Source organism: Ursus arctos, unplaced genomic scaffold, assembly GCF_023065955.2.
Source record: "Ursus arctos isolate Adak ecotype North America unplaced genomic scaffold, UrsArc2.0 scaffold_22, whole genome shotgun sequence".
Classification (NCBI taxonomy): Eukaryota; Metazoa; Chordata; class Mammalia; order Carnivora; family Ursidae; genus Ursus; species Ursus arctos.
The window spans coordinates 33,231,404-33,249,789 of record NW_026622897.1 but is presented as its reverse complement, the minus strand read 5'-3'; the positions used below and the strand labels follow the sequence as shown (position 1 = coordinate 33,249,789).

General features: G+C 43.0%; 1 protein-coding gene across 1 annotated transcript in view; it reads right to left on the bottom strand.

The window, feature by feature from the left end:
- PIWIL4 (piwi like RNA-mediated gene silencing 4) overlaps positions 1-5,022 on the bottom strand; it is a 43,101-nt gene extending 38,079 nt beyond the window's left edge. Inside the window, exons 1-3 of the mRNA XM_057316829.1 lie at positions 4,937-5,022; positions 3,654-3,733; positions 918-1,049 (exon numbers count right to left, since the gene is read on the bottom strand). Of these exons, the coding sequence (XP_057172812.1) occupies positions 918-1,049; positions 3,654-3,733; positions 4,937-5,022 (298 nt within the window). The remainder of the gene's footprint in view (positions 1-917; positions 1,050-3,653; positions 3,734-4,936) is intronic.
- Positions 5,023-18,386: the final 13,364 nt, after the last annotated feature.

Sequence of the window (18,386 nt, the reverse complement as noted above, 5' to 3'; positions counted from 1 at the left end):
TCTACGTATGCTAGACATCTGTTAGGAGCAAGGAATTCTTGCATCATTTTAGTTAAAGAAAAGATTTCTTTTGTTCTCCTGTATCCTGGGAAAAGGCAACATATTTTAGCAGCTCATATTCATGGACAAAGGGGAGTCATCTTAGAATGTCAGAGCTGGCAAGACCCTTGGAAATCAGCAACACCAAGGTTTGCACACTGTAATCATGACCGATTAGTGCCGAAGTTAAGAAAATATATGAGATGACCCAACACATTTTATGAAATGACTAGAATGGACCAGAGTGCCTTGCACATAGTAACAGCAAGCACTGCTTCATGAAACTTTGTTTCAATTTTTTGTGTTAGTGTGTGTATTCTAGATTACAATGCATCTATTCCTTTTTTGCATGGTTGTAAAAAGTTTGAAGAAAATGGACCTGCATCACGGAGTCTTTCTCGACTTTTGGGAGAGTGTTACAAAGCCTTTCAAGAATCTAATGAAAATAACAGACCTACCTTCCTGAAAACGTATATGCCCATAATTCTGGGTACAATTGCAGGGCTGACCCTGGAAACTGGGTTAAAAATTCCAAATATAGGCTCTACCTTTCTTTTCACCGCTGAAGTCCAGAGACGTTATTATTTTCCATATAGGAAAAGTGTTGGAAAAGAAACAGAGCATCTCTTTCAACACCTACCCCAAGTGTAAGGAGAAAATATTTTCAACAAATGACATGTTTGGGGGAAATATTTTTACTTCTACTAATAAAGGAGAGAATTGAGGCTAAAACAACTAGTGTCGACATAATGCCTTGAACATAACAGATGTTCAATAAATATCTCTTAAGTCATATATAAACTTGTTTATTTCAGATCTAGAAATTAAAATTCCTTAAACAAGATTTGATAACATTAAAAAAGTAAGTAACTAGGTACCTCTTTTGCAATCTCTCACGTGGGCCAATTTCTCTCTGATACAGACAGCCAGATCCATGAAGTCCCGTCTGATTTTCCCACCTCTTTCAATGAAAGTGCATCTGGCATTACCAGAAGATAAACTATCTTCACCTAAAATGTGAAGAGAATGCCATAACATCTCATGTTTCATTCTAGTGATACTGTTTACAACTACTATCAAAACTGCATCTCTAACCAAAGCTCAGATTTTTGTGGCTTTAGTTAAAACTGGCCCACACTGCTGAAAATAATCATGACTATACAGAAGTCTCCAGCCTAAAAGCTGAAAATTGTAAAGGAAGCATGGTACTTTTTGTTAGAAATAACAAACCATGAGTTAATTCTACCTCATAACATTCAGGGCTAGTCTGATTCTCCTCTTGGTGAAAGAGGAAAAGCCCTATCCCTTATGCCCTGCTCCACACTCATGTAGGGAGGGTGGCTCTCCCTCCTTCAGCTCTTGCATAACACCCTGAAGATTCACAGACTAAGACTGTCCACACCAACTTCTTCACAGATTGGGGCTGAATCTCTTACCTCTCTCAATCACGAGAAGAGAACTGCCCAAAACACTGCTATCAGTTTTTATGCTAGATCATTCCTTTGAAAATGAAAGCCAGCATTTCCCCTTGGTGCACGTGACTTACCTTTAGGTTCTGACAAATCTGAAAGTAAAATCTGTTTCCAAATGAACCTTTTCCTGTTTAAACAAGTACAGAGATGTTGGTGTTTTAGATACAACTTTGGCACTTTGAAGATAAGGTGAAAATAAGAAAGTCCAGAATATTACTACAAAGCTAATAGTAATATTACTATGAAGTAATGGTATGACCAATCTCTAGGACTCTGACTTGACCTCTGTCCTTTGATACAAGCACAGCAGCTACCCCAAATGACACCATCACTTGCTCAAAACTGCTGCTCATACCCTTTCAGTGGAGTCTGGGTCTCCCAAGAAAATCACAACATTTATTTAATTTAAGAAAATGTTTAAAAATTATTCTTTCTAGATTATCCATATCATTCACTGCTCTTGGTTTCAAAAGATGTTAGGTGGTTTATAAAAAAGCAATCTATCATAAGATGGTAGTTGTCAGGGGGGCATCTGTCTGTCTGGGTGGCTCAGTCAGTTAAGCATCTGCCTTCAGCTCAGGTCATGATCTCAGGGTCCTGGGATCAAGCTCCACGTGGGGCTCCCTGATCAGTGGGGAGTCTGCTTCTCCCTCTCCTGTCCCTTCCCCCTGCTCATGCTCTCTCTCACTCTCTCTCAAATAAATAAAATCTTTAAAAAAAAATAGATGGTAGCTGCCAGGGGTTAGAGGGAGGAGGAAATGGGGAATTATTGTTTAATGAGTACAGAGTTTCAGTTTTGTAAGATAAAAAAGTCCTAGAGATGATGATGGTGATGGTTGCACAACGATGTGAATGTTCTTAATGTCAATGGAATATGCCACGGAAAATGGTTAAAATGCAAGATTTTACATTATGTATATTTTACTACAAATCCTAAAAATAAACAAAAATTCAATCTCCAACCCTTGCTAGTCAGAGAATGTGCAGCAGACATGGACAGAAAGTCCCAAGAGAGGCTGGACTGGTATGCAGATGATGGCAGTAGTGCTGGACCTGAGGCACGGCCTCTCAGAGCAGGTGTGCTGAGGGACCACATGCACTTCCGTGAGCTCAGATCACAGAGGGTACTTGAGGAGAGCTAGAAAAACCCTGGTGGAGAATAAGAGAGCCAAGGAGACAATGGTGGAGGGACTGATGATCCGCAGAGTCTGGGAGAACCTAAGTGCTTAGAGCTTACATCACTGAACTGCACAGTCCGAGCAAGGGAGAGGGCTAACAGGTTTCAGCACTGGTTATTGGGTGAACTATGTGTCCCCCAAAATTCATATGTTGACAATCTAACCCCTGATATCTCCGAATGTGACTGTATTTGGAGATGGGGTCTTTAATAAGGTAATTAAGCTAAAATGATGTCATTAGCATGAGCCTTAATGCAATACGACTTGCGTCCTCACAAAAAGAAATGAGTCACAGACAAATACAGAGGGGAGACCATGTGAAGACACAGGAGAAAACAGCCATCTACAAGCCCTGGAGAAGGGCCTGAGGAGAAACCAACTCTGTGGGCACCTTGATCTGGGACTTCCAGCCTTCAGAATTATGAAGCACCACACTTCTATTGTTTAAGCCACCCAGTGTATGATACGTTGTCATGGCAGCCCTAGCAAACCAGGGTGCAGGGCACGCCGACCCACACGGTGAGAGCGGCTACTTGCAGTAGCATGTGGACAAATATCCTGAGTCCAGATTTGCCCTGAAGAGAGCCACCATCAGATGGTGGGGAAAAAAAGAAGAGAGCACGGAGGCTGGGGTGCCAGGTTTCTACCATCCCTGTGGGGGAGTGGCACTGACACTTTTACGTCATAGAGAATTTCTGAACATTTTTCAAAATTATTTACTGAACAGAGGAAATCAGAAGACTGGATTCCTGGTGCCTGTGGATGCCCATCTGCCAAGCAGTATCAGGAAGTTCAGTGGCAGACTGTGTTTGGGAATCCCAGAGAAACCTAACACACAAGGGATCCCCCGAGAAGAGGTAAATGGGACCCTCGAGAAGTGACCCTGCTGCTTGTAAAGCTTAGCAGTCACTCCCGTTCCGTTCAGGTGGAATGGAACAGAATGAGCAGACTGAGCTGCACTTACATTTCTGGGACATCCTGCTTGTTCCCACGAAGCCACCAGTAGAGGATGCTTCATTGTTGCCAATATCAACAGAAGGAGGCTAAAATGGCGGGAGGGGAAACTTGGTTAGATTTAAGATGTTAAGTCATAAACCAAAAGGTTGTCACAAAGTAAGAAGTGTATCATGTCCTAAGTCATCAGACTACCATGAGCTACTGTTAAGAGGTAAAATGTTTAAGAGATGATGAGAAGAGACTGCCCATTCTAGAAAAAGAAGGATCAGGACCAGAGATAGCTTTCCCCATTTATCAAACTTGAATTGTGACTGTGAGCCAGATACGGCTGTTACACCTGAAGTGTAAAGAGGCGGAGCTGTGATTCTCACACCTAGGGAGCTCATCAGAGGGAAGGCGGTAGAGATGAACACAGACCTCATGCTTCCACCGCCCCCCAACGCGGGGCCTCCAGTGTGAACACGCTTGTAGCAAGTAAATAAATTGAGCCCAGAGGACCTGGACCACTAGCTCAGGTGATGACTCTCCTGAATAAATGGGTCCCAAATTAGCTCACAAAATAGGCCAGGCGAACCATTAATATTTCCTCTTTTCACACTAACTACTTCTCTCTGCTCAAGAAGCATATGTTGGCCTGCTAAAAATGCATGAAGTCAAGAGAAAACAATGTCGTGAAAGTAAAGGCACAATGACCACAGCCTACTCACTTGAGCCCCTTTGGTCTAAGAGACTGCGCCCAATACTGATAGGTAAGAGTAACATCACTCAAAAGTCGCTGATTTGCCGGCCAGTTTAATCTAGTTGCCTAAGTCTAGCCAGAAGCCCTACCCACCGTGGTTGGTCAAGAAAGAGCAGTTGAATCTAAACCACACCTGTGTTTGAGATCACTTATGTGTGTGTATGAATCAGCGAGACAAATATTGGATCATATGCCCTACAATGGTACAACAGTTTTTACCAGGGGACTTAAAACCGAGTCAAGTCATTAAACACTCGGCAGAAGGGAACGGCGCCCTGGCCTCCAATCTTCAGTACTCTTCCCCTGCCAAAATATCTATGTGACTATCCTACTCGGAGGAGCCCCCCAGAAGGGAAAAATGTGAGAAACCCTGGAAAGACCCCAAGTCGAGCGGGAAGATACCCTACTTCCCAGCAGAGGGGAAGAGGTAAAAGCAGAGGAAGGCGGTGTGCGTGAAGGCCACAGAGGAGGAGAGAGTGAGGCCATGTCGGCCACGCGTCCTACACACCCATGGCGATGGCGATGGCGATGGCGATGGCGATGGCGATGGCGATGGCGGAGCCGAGGTGCGCCCCGCTTCCGCGGCACTGGGGCTGCGAGCCATGCCTCTGGCCCTCACGCGGGCGCGACCACTCATGTTCCCGATGAGCGCAGGGGACCCTCCAAGGCAGCGAGGGCGCAAGGAGAGTATTTTCCCTCTCGGCGTCCAGAGGGCGAGGCTGTGACGTGAGGTGGAGGACTCGGCGGGGCTCCGGCTCCAGGCCGGGAGACACAGCGGTGGTCCACGTGTGGGTGGAGGGGCGCGCACTGCCCACCGGGAACGCGTGCCATTTGGGAGCACGTGACCGGGGGCGGGGCCCAGACTTTCCTTGGATCTCCATCACCCCCCAAATTTGGGATCATCTAACTCTTTGGGTTTCGCGCATCTTACGTGTGTAAGGTTGCATCAGGCTTGCTTTTCTCGGTTTGTCTTCTCTGCTCACTAGCGTGGGCAAGCACCTCGGCCTATGCGTGACAGCTCAGAGCTTTCCATTCTGTGAATTGTCTGTGTACATCTGTTGCCATTGTAAGAATTGGGTTTCTCGTGTTTTTCTTTGTGATTTGGGAGAAATTTTATCCTTTTTTTTTTTAACGTTGAAAATATCTACTCCCCATCTATCACTTGTTAATTTTAACTAGAAAGGTTTTTATCTAACCCAAATCCTTAATTTTGATGTAGTCCAATCTACATGTTTTGTACTTTGGGGGTCTTTTCAAAAGAAAGTTTTCCCTGCCCTAAGTTTACAAGGACATTATATGATATTTTCTTTTATTAACTTTGTAAGTTTACTGTTCACATTATTATCTTTCATCCTTCAGGAGTTCATATATATATATATATATATATATGAACTAGAGTTTAGAATACTTTTTCTTCTTCTCAGACAAAAAAAGATAGTTATGAACCTTGGTAACTGTGTCAACGCAGGGAAAGGGCCACTGGTAAGAGCAGTGTGATGATTGAGCAGTTCAAACCATATTGGCACCTTCACAGGTAGGGGCAGGCGCAAAGAATCCACTTCACAAGCCCCTACAGACCAAGGCTCTTAAAGATTGTATTTATTTATTTTATTTAAGAGAGAGAGAGAGAGAGAGAGCACACGGGGAGGGGCAGAGGGAGAGGGAGAAAATCTCAAGCAGACTCCACAATGAGTGCAGAGCCCGACTCTGGGCTCAGTCTCACAATCCTGAGATCATGACCTGAGCTGAAACCAAGAGTGGGTCACTTAACTGACTGAGCCACCCAAGCACCCCTAGAGTGAGGCTCTTTAAACCCTGTGGGGGGTTTTCAGTATATATACAGAATCTCTGATTCTCTTCCCCTCAAAAGGCCGATCCTAATTCCCTCCCGTTAAGCACGGGCTTCTCTTATTGACTTTCTTCTAACAAATAGAATGTGGCAGAGACGATGCTATGTGTCTTCTGTGAGTAGGTCATAGAAAACACTGTAGCTTCCCCCTTTCTCTCTCTCTTAAATCACTTGTTCTGTGGAATGTCAGCAACCATAACATGAAGACACTCAAGCAACCTTAGAAAGAGATTTACATAGTAAGAAACAGACACCTCATGTCAGCAACCAGCACAACTTGCCAGAAAATAAGAGTCTTGTTAAACTTCTCATCAGAAACCAGGCAAGCTAGAAGACAAAAGAGTCACATTTCTAAAGTGCTCAAAGAAGAGAAAAAGTCAACCCAGAATTCTAAAGCCAGCAAATATATCTTCAAACTGAGGGTGAAATAAAGGCTTTCTTAGAGAAACAAAACAGAATTCAGAGCCAGCAGATCGATACTATAAAAAATATAAAAGGAAATTCTTTAAGCAAAAGAAATATGAGACTGTACAGAAACTTGGATCTATATAAAGACATAAAGAGTGCAGCAATAAATAATGTAAAATAAAATGCATTTTTTTACATTTTTACTTTCTCTAAAAGATAACGATCCAAAGCAAAAACAGTAACAATGTGTTGTTACATATATATATATATATACATATGTATATATATATAGTTACATATAGCATGTGTAAAAATAAAATGTATGCTAACAATAGCCAAGGATGGGAGGAACTGGGAATACACCATTATAAGGTAACACTATTCAGGAAGCACTAGAACGGTATTTGAAGGTAGACTCAAATTAGTTATTGATATATTAGTAAACCTTAGGGAAATCAATAAAGAATTATAAGGACAATTATAAATACATAATAAGTCAATTATGGAGATAAAATAGGATCATAAAAAATGCTCAATTAACCTGAGAAGCCAAAAAAAAAAAAAAAGATGGAATAGAAAACACCTAGTCAGACGGTAGATTTTGATCCAACCGTATCAATAATCATACTAAATATAAGTGATCTAAATGTGACAATTAAAAGACAAACTATATGCTGTCTACAAAAAAACCCTGTTTTAAATATTACATATAAATAGGTTAAAAGAATGGAAAAAAGATATACCATGTAAATCCTAACTAAAAGAAAAATGGAATAACTATACTACTATCTGTTATGGGGTGAATCAAGCCCCCCATATTCATATGTTGACATTCTAGTCCTAAGTATCCTAGAATGTGATCTGATTTAAAGATGGGGTCTTTATGGAGGTAATCATGGTAAAGTGAGGGCATTGTGGTCGGCCCTACTCCAGTGTGACTGGTGTCTTTGTAAAAAGGGGAAATGTACACAGAGACACATAAAAAGAAAGATGATGTGGAGAGACACAGGGAGAAGGTGGGCATCTACAAACCAACAAGAGATCCTGGACCAGATCCTTCCCTCACAGCCCTTAGAAGCAACCAACCCTGGCCCACACCTTGACTTTGGACTTCTATCCTCCAGAGCTGTGGTACTTTGTTACAATAGCCTTAGCAAACTTATACACTGTTAGACAAAGTAGACTTTAAAACAAGGACTATTATCAGGGGTAAAAAGGGAAAACTTAAAATGACATTATAGAACATTCAATAACAGCAGAATATACGTCTTTTTCAAGTGCATCTGGGACATTAACCAAGAGAGACCATATGCTGGGCTATAAAATAAACTTTAAAGGATTAAAAAAAATAGAAATCATACAACATATATTCTGTGACCTATGTAAGACTCAACCAGAAAACAAAAACAATTATTTCCAGAAGATACCATGTATTTAGAAATTTTGGGGGGCGCCTGGGTGGCTCAGTCATTAAGCGTCTGCCTTTGGCTCAGAGTGTGATACCAGTGTTCTGGGATTGAGCCCCACATCAGGCTACTCCATTGGGAGCCTGCTTCTCCCTCTCCCACTCCCCCTGCTTGTGTTCCCTCTCTCCCTGGCTGTCTCTCTCTCTGTGTCAAATAAATAAATAAAATCTTTTTTTAAAAAAAAGAAAGATATTTTATTACACACTTGTAAATAATCCTTGGGTCAAAGAGGAAGTTTCAAAAGAATCTTTTTTTAATGACTGCATGTATTTATTTGAGAGAGAGCATGCACGAGTCAGGGGGAGGGTAGAGAGAGAGAGGGAGAACAGGCTCCCCACCGAGGAGGGAGCCCAATGTGGGGCTCGATCTCAGGACTCCGGGATCATGACCCAAGCTGAAGGCAGATGCTTAACCAACTGAGCCACCCAGGCACCCCAAGAATTTTTTTTAATTAGGACCAATTAAACCATATGAAAAACTGGGGGATGCTGCTAAAGGAGTGCTTAGACAAGAATTCATAGCATTAAACACTTTTTTTAAAAGAGAAAGTTATCAAATCAGTAGTCTAAAAACTTCCATCTTAGGAATCTAGAAAGAGAACAAGTATGCTCAAAGCAAGGAGAAAGGAAATAATGAGTATGAAAGCAGAAATAGGCACACACAAATACAATAAATGGGTATCTATCAAATTTGAAAGGCAATTCAATGGAGAAAGGATCGTTTTTTCAACAAATGGTGCTGAAATGATTTGTTATTGAAAAAAAAAAAGGAAAATCTACCCATACTTCACACTTTGTACAAAAATTATTTCAAAATGTATATAGACTTAAATGTAAAATATAAAACTATAAAACTGCTAGAAATTAGATATAGAAGAAAATACGATTTTTGACTAGGCAGAGTTCTTATATGTACCACAGAAAGCACAACCTATGTAAGAACAAAATGATTAATTGGACTTTAACAAAACTATACATTTGCTCTGTGTAAGATGCTATAAGGACAATGAAAAGGAAGCAAGAAACTGGGAGGAAATACCTGAAAAATCACATTTTGATAAGGACTTTTCTCCAGAATACATATAAAATTCTCAAAATTGAACAGTGAGAAAAATACAATTTTAAAAATGGGCAAGGGATGCCTGGGTGGCTCAGTAGGTTAAGCATCTGCCTTTGGCTCAGGTCATGATCCTAGGATCCTGGGATCGAGTCCCACATCGGGCTCTTTGCTCAGGGCAGAGCTTGTTTCTCCTGCCCCTCCCCCCACTCGTGCATGAGTGTGCATGTGCACGCTCGCTCTCTCTCTGACAAATAAATAAATGATCTTTAAAATTAATTAATTAATTAATTAAAATGTGCAATAAATAAATAAATTAAATTAAAATAATTTTTTTAAAAATGGGCAAAAAACCTGAACAGACACTTCACCGAAGAGGTCAAAACAGCACCAAAAAAAAATATGTGGGAAACAACTAAGCATACAAAAAGATATTCAACATCATTAGCCATATGGGAAGCACAAATTAAAACCATGGTGTGATCCTTTTACATACCTGGTACGATATCTAAAACAAAAAAACACCCCTCAAAGCCGACAGTGCCAAATGCTGGCAATAGCGTGGAGCAACCAGAATTCTCATATATGTTGGAGTGAATGTAAAATGATACGACCGCTTTGGCAAACAGTTCGTCAGTGTCACATAAAGTTAAATGTCTACTTACAATATAACCTGACAACCCCACTCTTACTGATCTAAGACAATCGAACACTTATGTTCACATAAAAACCTGTAGAGTGGCTGTTTCTGCAGCCATATTAGTAATCATCAAAAACAGGAGCGGCCCAGATGTCCTTCAGCAGGTGAACGGATAAGCAAACTCTGTGACATCTATACAATTGAACACTACTCCGCAATAAAAGTTGCGAAATGTTGTTACAACGTGAAGGAATCTCAAATACATGTTGCTAAGTAGAAGTAGCCAAACTCAAAAGGTGACACTTTGTGGATTTCTGCTCCCCTGACATTTTAGAAAAGACAAACTATAGGGATGGAGAACAGATCACTGCCAAATTTGGGTATAACAAAAAGGGTTTGTCATGCGATATGCCCTTCAAAATTCAGTATTCAGGAGCCCAGTGGTCTGACTATTTGGCAGGTCCTTCGGTGAAGGCCCATGAGTCTATGCGCTTCAGTCAATGTCAGTTTGTGGGTTCTGTGGCCAATCGACGTTCACCCTGGCTGCACAGAGTCTCCAAAGCTGTGGGCTGTCAGCACTTTACCTTCCAACAGTGGGCGGCTGCAGCATTCCCCTGGAGGTGCCACAGTGGAACAGGCTTCATTGTCAGGTGGCACTTCTGCTCTCATGTCCCTCGGTGGCCAGTGGTTTAGGAAAGCAGCAGATGAGCACATGGGCTGCCCACTGTCTCTTGGTGCAGATTGTTAAGGCCTCTGCATCCAGGCCTGGGCTTCAAGTAGACGTGCCATTTCCATTTTATGTGGGAGCTTTTTGTACCTATTAGGACTTTGGTTCAGAGAAGACCCAAAGTGGGATGAGAAGTCATACCTTTTCCTTGGGTGTGATCATTGTTATTCACTAGGATTTGATCCCACCAATGCAGTTACTTCTCAAGGGGCTTACACTCCTCAGAGGTGGAGGAAAGTGTGAAGTGGAAAAGCCCAGAGCCCACTAAATAGTGGGGGGCTGTCACTGACAAAGGCTACAAACAGCCATCAGGTTGATGAGAGATGCCCGTAACTTCACAGTTCTGAGCAGGCTGGGGGACAAAGCTAGAGCTTGTTTCAGATTTAACTGAACCACTTCCAAGGCCGCCGTTCAGATTTAGCTGCCTTTCTGGTGACTTCATTCAGAAAACGTGTGAAAATTCCCAGGTATGTAATTTGTGGTCCCCAACACTAAAGAAGCAATCACATGGGGGTGTCCTTTGTCATTGTGGGTTGCATAAAGTCAGTGATTCCCCTGGGAAGTTTGTGCATCCAGAACCCAGGCCTAATCTTATTTCCATTTGAGAAAACTGAATAGTGAACCTCTGATGCCTAGATCCATTTTAATCTCAGATCAAAAGATGGCCTATGGCCTTCTCTCCCCAAAACCCTCTTGCAAGGTGGGACTTCCGATAACGGCAGTATGAAAAGGCAGAGCAAATCTTCCTACAGAAGACAATTATGAAAACAAATATTTCAAGCCACTGAAAAATAAATACAGGCAGGCAGGTAAAAACATGAGAAGAACTTTGATCTTGAAATACTTGAATCCTAAACAAAATGGGTAGTAACTGCAAGTTGTAGCCTTCTTACATATGGGCATGTTCTCCTAACTCTCTTGCTCTCTATTCTCTCGTTCTCTCCTTCTCTTTGATGATTTGATAACCGCAGCCATGGTGGCTCAAGAAGGCGGGGATGGCATTCACGGTGCAGAGTAATTGGTAGTGTAGAGGGAAAATATGAAAGCAAGAGAGCAGCAGAAGCATTGAGATCCCAAATCTGAACACAAGTTGCAACAAAATCGCTGTTGACCACTAAATTGTGTGTGGATGTGGGACACTCAGGAGAAACTGCTGAAAAAGCAGCAAGAACCAGACCGATCCTGGTGAATTCTGCAAGTCCACACTTTGACTGATGAATTCTTCAGTTAACACAAAGCTTAGGCAGCAGAAAGCCAAAACCTTACTGGTTTGAGGTATTGAGGGTCAGAACTTGTGGTTAGGGTGCATCTGGAAATTTAGGGGAAATACCAAGAACAAGGCAACCACAGAGACAGTGTGACCCAAATGGAAGTAGAAACTGTCCAAATCCTTGGTTGGCCCCTAAATTACACAGATGCAGGATAGATCACTCAAGATTCAGGATAAAAATGCAGCCACTGGATACTGGAAAATGGAGCTGACACACCAGCTGTCGCACATTGCAGGGGTTCACATTTCACAGTGTGGTCCAGGCAAGTTGGCCACTTTCTAGAAAAAAAAAAAATAAAGGCAATCTTCAGAAAAATAAAATAGGTTCCAGATTTGCTAAAACATATCTGCGATATCCACTTCTCAATTAAGTATTAACAGATATGCAAAGAAAGAGAAATATGTGACTATAATGAGAAAGTCAGCAGAAATGTATTCCCAGCATGTCCTGGTGTTGGATTCAGCATTCAAAGACTCCCACGCAGATCTAAGAAATGCAAAGAATTGAATGAAAACATGTTGAAAGAATTAAAGGATATCTTGGTATTAAAGAGTGAACAGGCAGGAAATCTGAACGAAGAAATGAAATGTATAAAAAGGACCAAATAAAAATTCTCAAACTGAAATAAAAATTCAGTGGATGAGTGCAAAAGAAGGTCTTGGGAAGGCAGTGAGGTTGAATATAAATCCATAGAAATTACCCAATCCAAAAAAAAATCAGAGAAGAAGAATGAAAAATGAATAAATCCTTAGAAACCCATGGAAGAACATATAAAAGGCAATAAGCAATAGACAATCAATTGGAGTTCAAAAATAAGGAGAAGGACGGAAAAGAGCAGAAAAAAAGACTTGAAGAAATCGCATTTGAAAGGCTCCCAGCTTTAGCATATAGACCCAAGATGCTCGATGCACCAGGAGAGACCACCAAAGGAGACCACACAGGCACATCCCTGCACAACGGATGGAAACCAATGATAGGGGAAAATCTGGAAAACAGCAGGAGATAATGACACCTACATACAGGGTGTGGTGGTTTTAAAATGTTCGCAAACTCTTTAATTTTCCTCCTCTCAAGAGGTCAAACCAATTCCTTTCCTCTGAGTGTGGACTGGACTCCGTGACTCACTTCTAATGAAGAGAATAAAGTGGTTGTGTGACTTTAGAGATAAGGTCATAAAAGGGTCTGTGGTCTTTTGTGCTCTTGTTCTCTCCTTCTCTTTGATCATCTGTTTTAGAAGAAGCCAGGTGCCGTGCCATAAAGACGCTCACGTGTGGCAGTGGCCGTGTAGCCGCAGGCCAGGGCTCCCAGCTAAGCGGCCAGCAAGGAACTGGAGTGTCCAGACAAGAGCCCCAGGTGTGAGCTTGCACGCATCCTCTAGCCCCGTCAAGCCTTCTCATCATTGCAACTCCAGACAACATATTGACGGTAACCTAATGAGACAACTTAAGCAGAACCACCCAGCTAAACTGCTCTCAGAATTCGGGCCCTCAGAAACACATTGAGATAATAAATGTTCACTGTTTCAAGCTGTCTCATTTTTTAATAATTTGTTACACAGAAGTAGATAACTAGTACAGGATTTGGTGTCTGGAAATGGGATGTTGTCACAGCAAAAAAATTAAAATGAGGTGGTAGATTTGGAATCAGGCAGTGGGTAGAAGCTGGACTTTGAAGTGAGTTTTTAGAAGAATTAGATTTACATAAATACCCCAAATTTTCAGTAAAAGGTGCAAAGACAGTATAAATAAAAGAAGTCCTAGAGAGCCCTAAAATTCTTCTGCGACTGGAGACTCGGGGCAGGATTGGGAAACACAAATACAGTTATGGGACGGGTATGGGAAAACCATTAGAGAACCTTCAAGAAGAAAGCAGGCTGAGATACTCGTGCAGCTGCTAACACAGGCCATCCTTCATGGAACAAGGTGGGTCATTAATCGTGTAAAACTAAGATCCCAAGTACGTAGCCAAGAGCCTCTGGTCCAGGGCTGGTGGATGTCTAGGCTCTCATTGTCCAGGCTTCTCTCTGGCCTCTCACATGATGTTTTCTTTGCATGCTATGGGCTATGCTCAGCTGCAAGTGAGTTTGGGTCAGGGGGTTGATCCCTGACAGCCTTAGGCCCATGGGGGGGGGCCACCCCGCAATTCCTCGCTTAGTTACAACTCTGGGCTTGGACCACAGCCTGCTGTTGTTCTACTCCAGGCAGCGACAGTGCCTAAGGCTCTGCTGTGTCTCTCAGGGTGCCTAAAGGTGAGACCCTGGATGGCCGGGAGTAGGGGAGGGATTGGGGCAGAGGGGACACAATGGGGTCATGAAGATTCTTTGAGTGGGACATGTTAGGCATGTAATGGACTGCTGAGAATGTCAACACTTGTGTGACCGGGACTCCTGGGTGGCTCAGTCGATTAAGCGTCTGCCTTCTGCTCAGGTCATGATCCTGGGGTTCCGGGATTGAGACTGCTTCTCCCTCTGTCTCCTGCTCCCCCTGCTTGTGTGCGCACACTCTCTCTCCCTCTCTCTCTGACAAATAAATAAATCGTTAAAAAAACAAAAACAGAAAACACTTGTGTGACCCACCTGAATTCGTTCATGATTACTTTTTTCTACAGTGGGAGACAGCTGCCTTGTGTCACACTGGTGATGCAAGAATTGCTCCCACTGGGGCGCCTGGGTGGCACAGCGGTTAAGCGTCTGCCTTCGGCTCAGGGCGTGATCCCGGCGATCTGGGATCGAGCCCCACATCAGGCTCTTCTGCTATGAGCCTGCTTCTTCCTCTCCCACTCCCCCTGCTTGTGTTCCCTCTCTCGCTGCCTGTCTCTATCTCTGTCAAATAAATAAATAAAATCTTTAAAAAAAAAAAAAAAAGAATTTCTCCCACTGTCACTGCGTGACTTCCGGATCCCCTGACTTCTCTTTCTGCCTCTGGCATCTGGACATGTCTGTGTTCTTATTAGCATGGCGCAAGGAACTGGGGAGACTGGCCCACCCCTGCCCACAAGGACCCCCTCCCCACACTGACCTACACGTTTCTTCCCTCATAACTTTCTGGTTCCAGCAGAAGCGGGGCTGGGCTGTCTCTGTCCCCATTTTTACTTCATGTCACACTGAGTAATAATGTCTTACTTCCCTATTTAAAAGTCCAGTTATGAATTTCTTTTTTCTACTTCTTGTCATGTGGGGTTGATGGGTTAATAAAGGAGAAGATTCGTAAAGATTGAGACAGGAAATAAGGGGAAGCACTGAGAACCTTCCAGAATTTGCATGTTTGCTGTGCCCAGTCTGTTTCCGGTGGGGACAGGAGAGGCCGTGAGGAGGCTAGCATGGATGGGGCCTGTGTGGGCTTTCACCACGGTCACTCCTGGGCAGGGTCATCTTCTCTGCTCCTTTGTCCTTGTCCCTTCAGTAGAAACTTGTTGCACTAGGAATGTGATCAGAGGGACTTAGATGTCATTGGGACCTTGTCACGTTTCCAGGTCTCTGGGCAGCAAGGGGCTCCTGTAGCTGGGTCCGCCTACGTTCGGGCCTGGGTCCAGCCCTCAGCTTCTATCTTTTGTGTATTTATATTTGGCTTCTGTGGGTTCTTTTGGATTCTGCCTCTTCTTTTTCACGTGTAGAGTTCTGGTCTCATTTTCCTCTGGGCTTTCCCCATCTCTGACAGCAGGAGGAGTCCTTCTGCCTGTCGTTTTTCTTACCAGTCCCGGGGAACCCCTGCACTCAGGCCTCTGTAGCAACGAGAGATTCATTTTCACACTCATCCAGCTCTTGCTCTCCTTCTAGGGCTGTGTCCTGCGTTATTTTTTCCAATTTCACCAATCTTTTTTTAAAGAATCATATTCTGGAATTAGTAGAGAGGAGGGATCCAATAGTTTTTCATCTTAATTAAATTCCTGTTGGGTTCCTACCTTCTCTGCAATTTTTCCCCTTCCTCTGCCCTTCACTCCAGTTATCCATGTGCTGGCTCTTGTGCAAACTCATGGATTTATAAGACAGAATCTAATTTAGATTCACAGTTGGTTAGAAAATAGGACCCATAAACCTAGGATCATCTTTTCTAAAGAGAGAAATGTAATTCTGTGCTGTGCATGAGGGTTGGTGTGGAGGGAGGAGCTGAACAGAAGGAGGGAGAGCAGCACTTGAGAAAGCACGGGCAGCATTGATGGCAAGGGGAGTGGATGTGTCCTGTAGCTGCCATGAAACAACATTTGGCCTAAGGTCGCATTAATAAAGATATTGTCTCTAGAGCAGGGAGGTGTTCTACACTGATTATTCATTCAACTGATATTTGTTGTGTGACAGATATATGACAGACTCTTTTTGCTGTAGGAAACCTCAGTGAGGGGAAAAAACAGGTAAACATTGCCAGACTTGTGGAGCATATGGTCTATTGCTGAGGGGCAGGCTGTATGCCATAAGCATAGTAAATAAGGAAAGGGTTTACGTTAGAAGTTGGTCATTCCTTTGAGGAAGTTGATCCAGAGAATAAGCGTGGGAAGAGGAAGATGGCTATCTTACTAGTGTGGTTAATGTGAGCCTCAATGAGAAGATGACCTTTGAGTAAAAATTTCAAAGACATAATTATGCAAGAGGATATCTGGGGGAAGTTCTTTCTAGGCAGGGAGAACCTCCAGTGCAAAGGCATGGGTGGGAGTGTCTGTGTTCAAGGAAGAGCGAGGAGGCTGGTGTGTGGCTGGAGTGGAGAGTAACGGACATGAGGTCTGATGTCTGATTAGCTCATGTAGGCCTCAATGATAGTAAGGGTTTTGACTTTTCTGTGAGTAAGACTCAGAGTTATAATATAGTTTTTAACAGAAGACAGACCTGCTGCAACAGCTCTTTGGAAGCATAAGTCTGGCTGCTGTTTGGAACGGAGAGGTCAAGGTTGAGTGTCAAGCAGAGAAAACTGCAGAATACTGGTAAAGGGTTCCAGGCTAGAGAGGTTGGTTGCTTTGTCTGGGGTGTGAGCAGAGAGAATAACAGGAAGTGATTGGATTCTGGACATATTCAAAGATGGACTTTACATCTTTTCTTAATGGATCAAATCTGGGTTATTAGAAGGAGGAATCAAGGAGGGCACCCAAAATTTCAGACTGTGCATGTTTCTACTATTTCCATGTGGAGTGCTTTTGGTGAAAATGGGGAAGACTCTGGAAGAAGCACATTTGATGAAGTGGTATCACAGGCATCCAATTTAAAAAGTTGAAACTGAGATGTCTATTAGAAAGTGCAAATGAGATTAGCAGTTGGGCATACGAGCTTTGTGTCCAGGTGAGATGTGTTGGCTGGAGAGATAGATGTGAGAGGTGATGTCATAGAAATGATATGTAAAGCCTTGAGAATAGGGGTACCTGGGTGGCTCAGTTGGTTAAGCATCTGCCTTAGGCTCAGGTCATGATCCCAGGGCTCTGGGCTTGAGTCTCGCCTCGGGCTCCTTGCTCAGCGGGGAGCCTGCTTCTCTTTTTCCCTCTGCCCATGCTCATGGTCTCTCTATATCTCAAATAAATAAATAAAATCTTAAAAAAAAAAAAAAAAAACTTGAGAATGGATGAGGTACCAAGGGAGTAATGGCTTAAGAAGAGAAAGGAATAACAATTGAACCCTGGAACCCCAGCACAAAACAAGCCATACAATTTTGGCACTACGTGTAGAAAGCACATAGACCAGGGAGTTCCATCTTTATTTTTTTTTTTTAAGATTTATTTACTGTGAGAGAGAGAATGTGAGTGCAAGAGGGAGAAGCAGAGGGAGAGGGACAAGCAGACTCCCTGCTGAGTGGGGAGCCTGACACAGGGCTCGATCCCACGACACTGAGATCATGACCTGAGCCAAAATCAAGAGTTGGATGCTCAACTGACTGAGCCACCCAGGTGCCCTGAGTCCCAGCCTTTAGTGGGCAGAGGACTCACCAGGACCTCTCATTAAGATCCAGACAGTCTGGAGTAGAGCCCAAGATTCGAATTTATAATAGGCTTGGCACTGACGCTGCTGGTCTTTGGATCACACATTTGTAGCAAGGATGCAGACCAGGATTCCTACACGGCTGTGCATCAGCCTCATGCAGGGCTGGCTAAGTGATTCCTGAGCTCTGGTCTCAACGTTGTAAGATGGCGGATCTGGGAAGAGGCCTGAGTATTTTGCAATAAACCCACAAGCAATTTTGGCACTCAGCCAGATCAGGAACCATTGAGGTCAGTGATCAGAGAGGCTTCAGGGTGGGGAAGGGACTTAAGTCCACACTTAAATATTATTTTTTTCTGTGAAGAAAAAGTCAAGACGTAGACTAGGAGATATAGGGTGTTTTCTCTGTCATGGAGTATAGCCAGGTGGAAGATTTAGGAAGTGATCATCAGCTCAACATAAAGAAAATCTCTGAGTTGCTAAGAGAGTAGAGCTTAAATGTACTCACCACAAAAAAGAAATGGTAATTATGTAACTTGCAGGTGCTAGCTAACACTGGGATGGATATCACTTTGCAATATATAAGTGTACAAATCAACAGGTGTACACCTTAAACTTACACAATGTTATATGTCAACTGCATCTCATAAAACAAAACAAAACAAAAATCTCTGAATCCTTGCTGAGACGA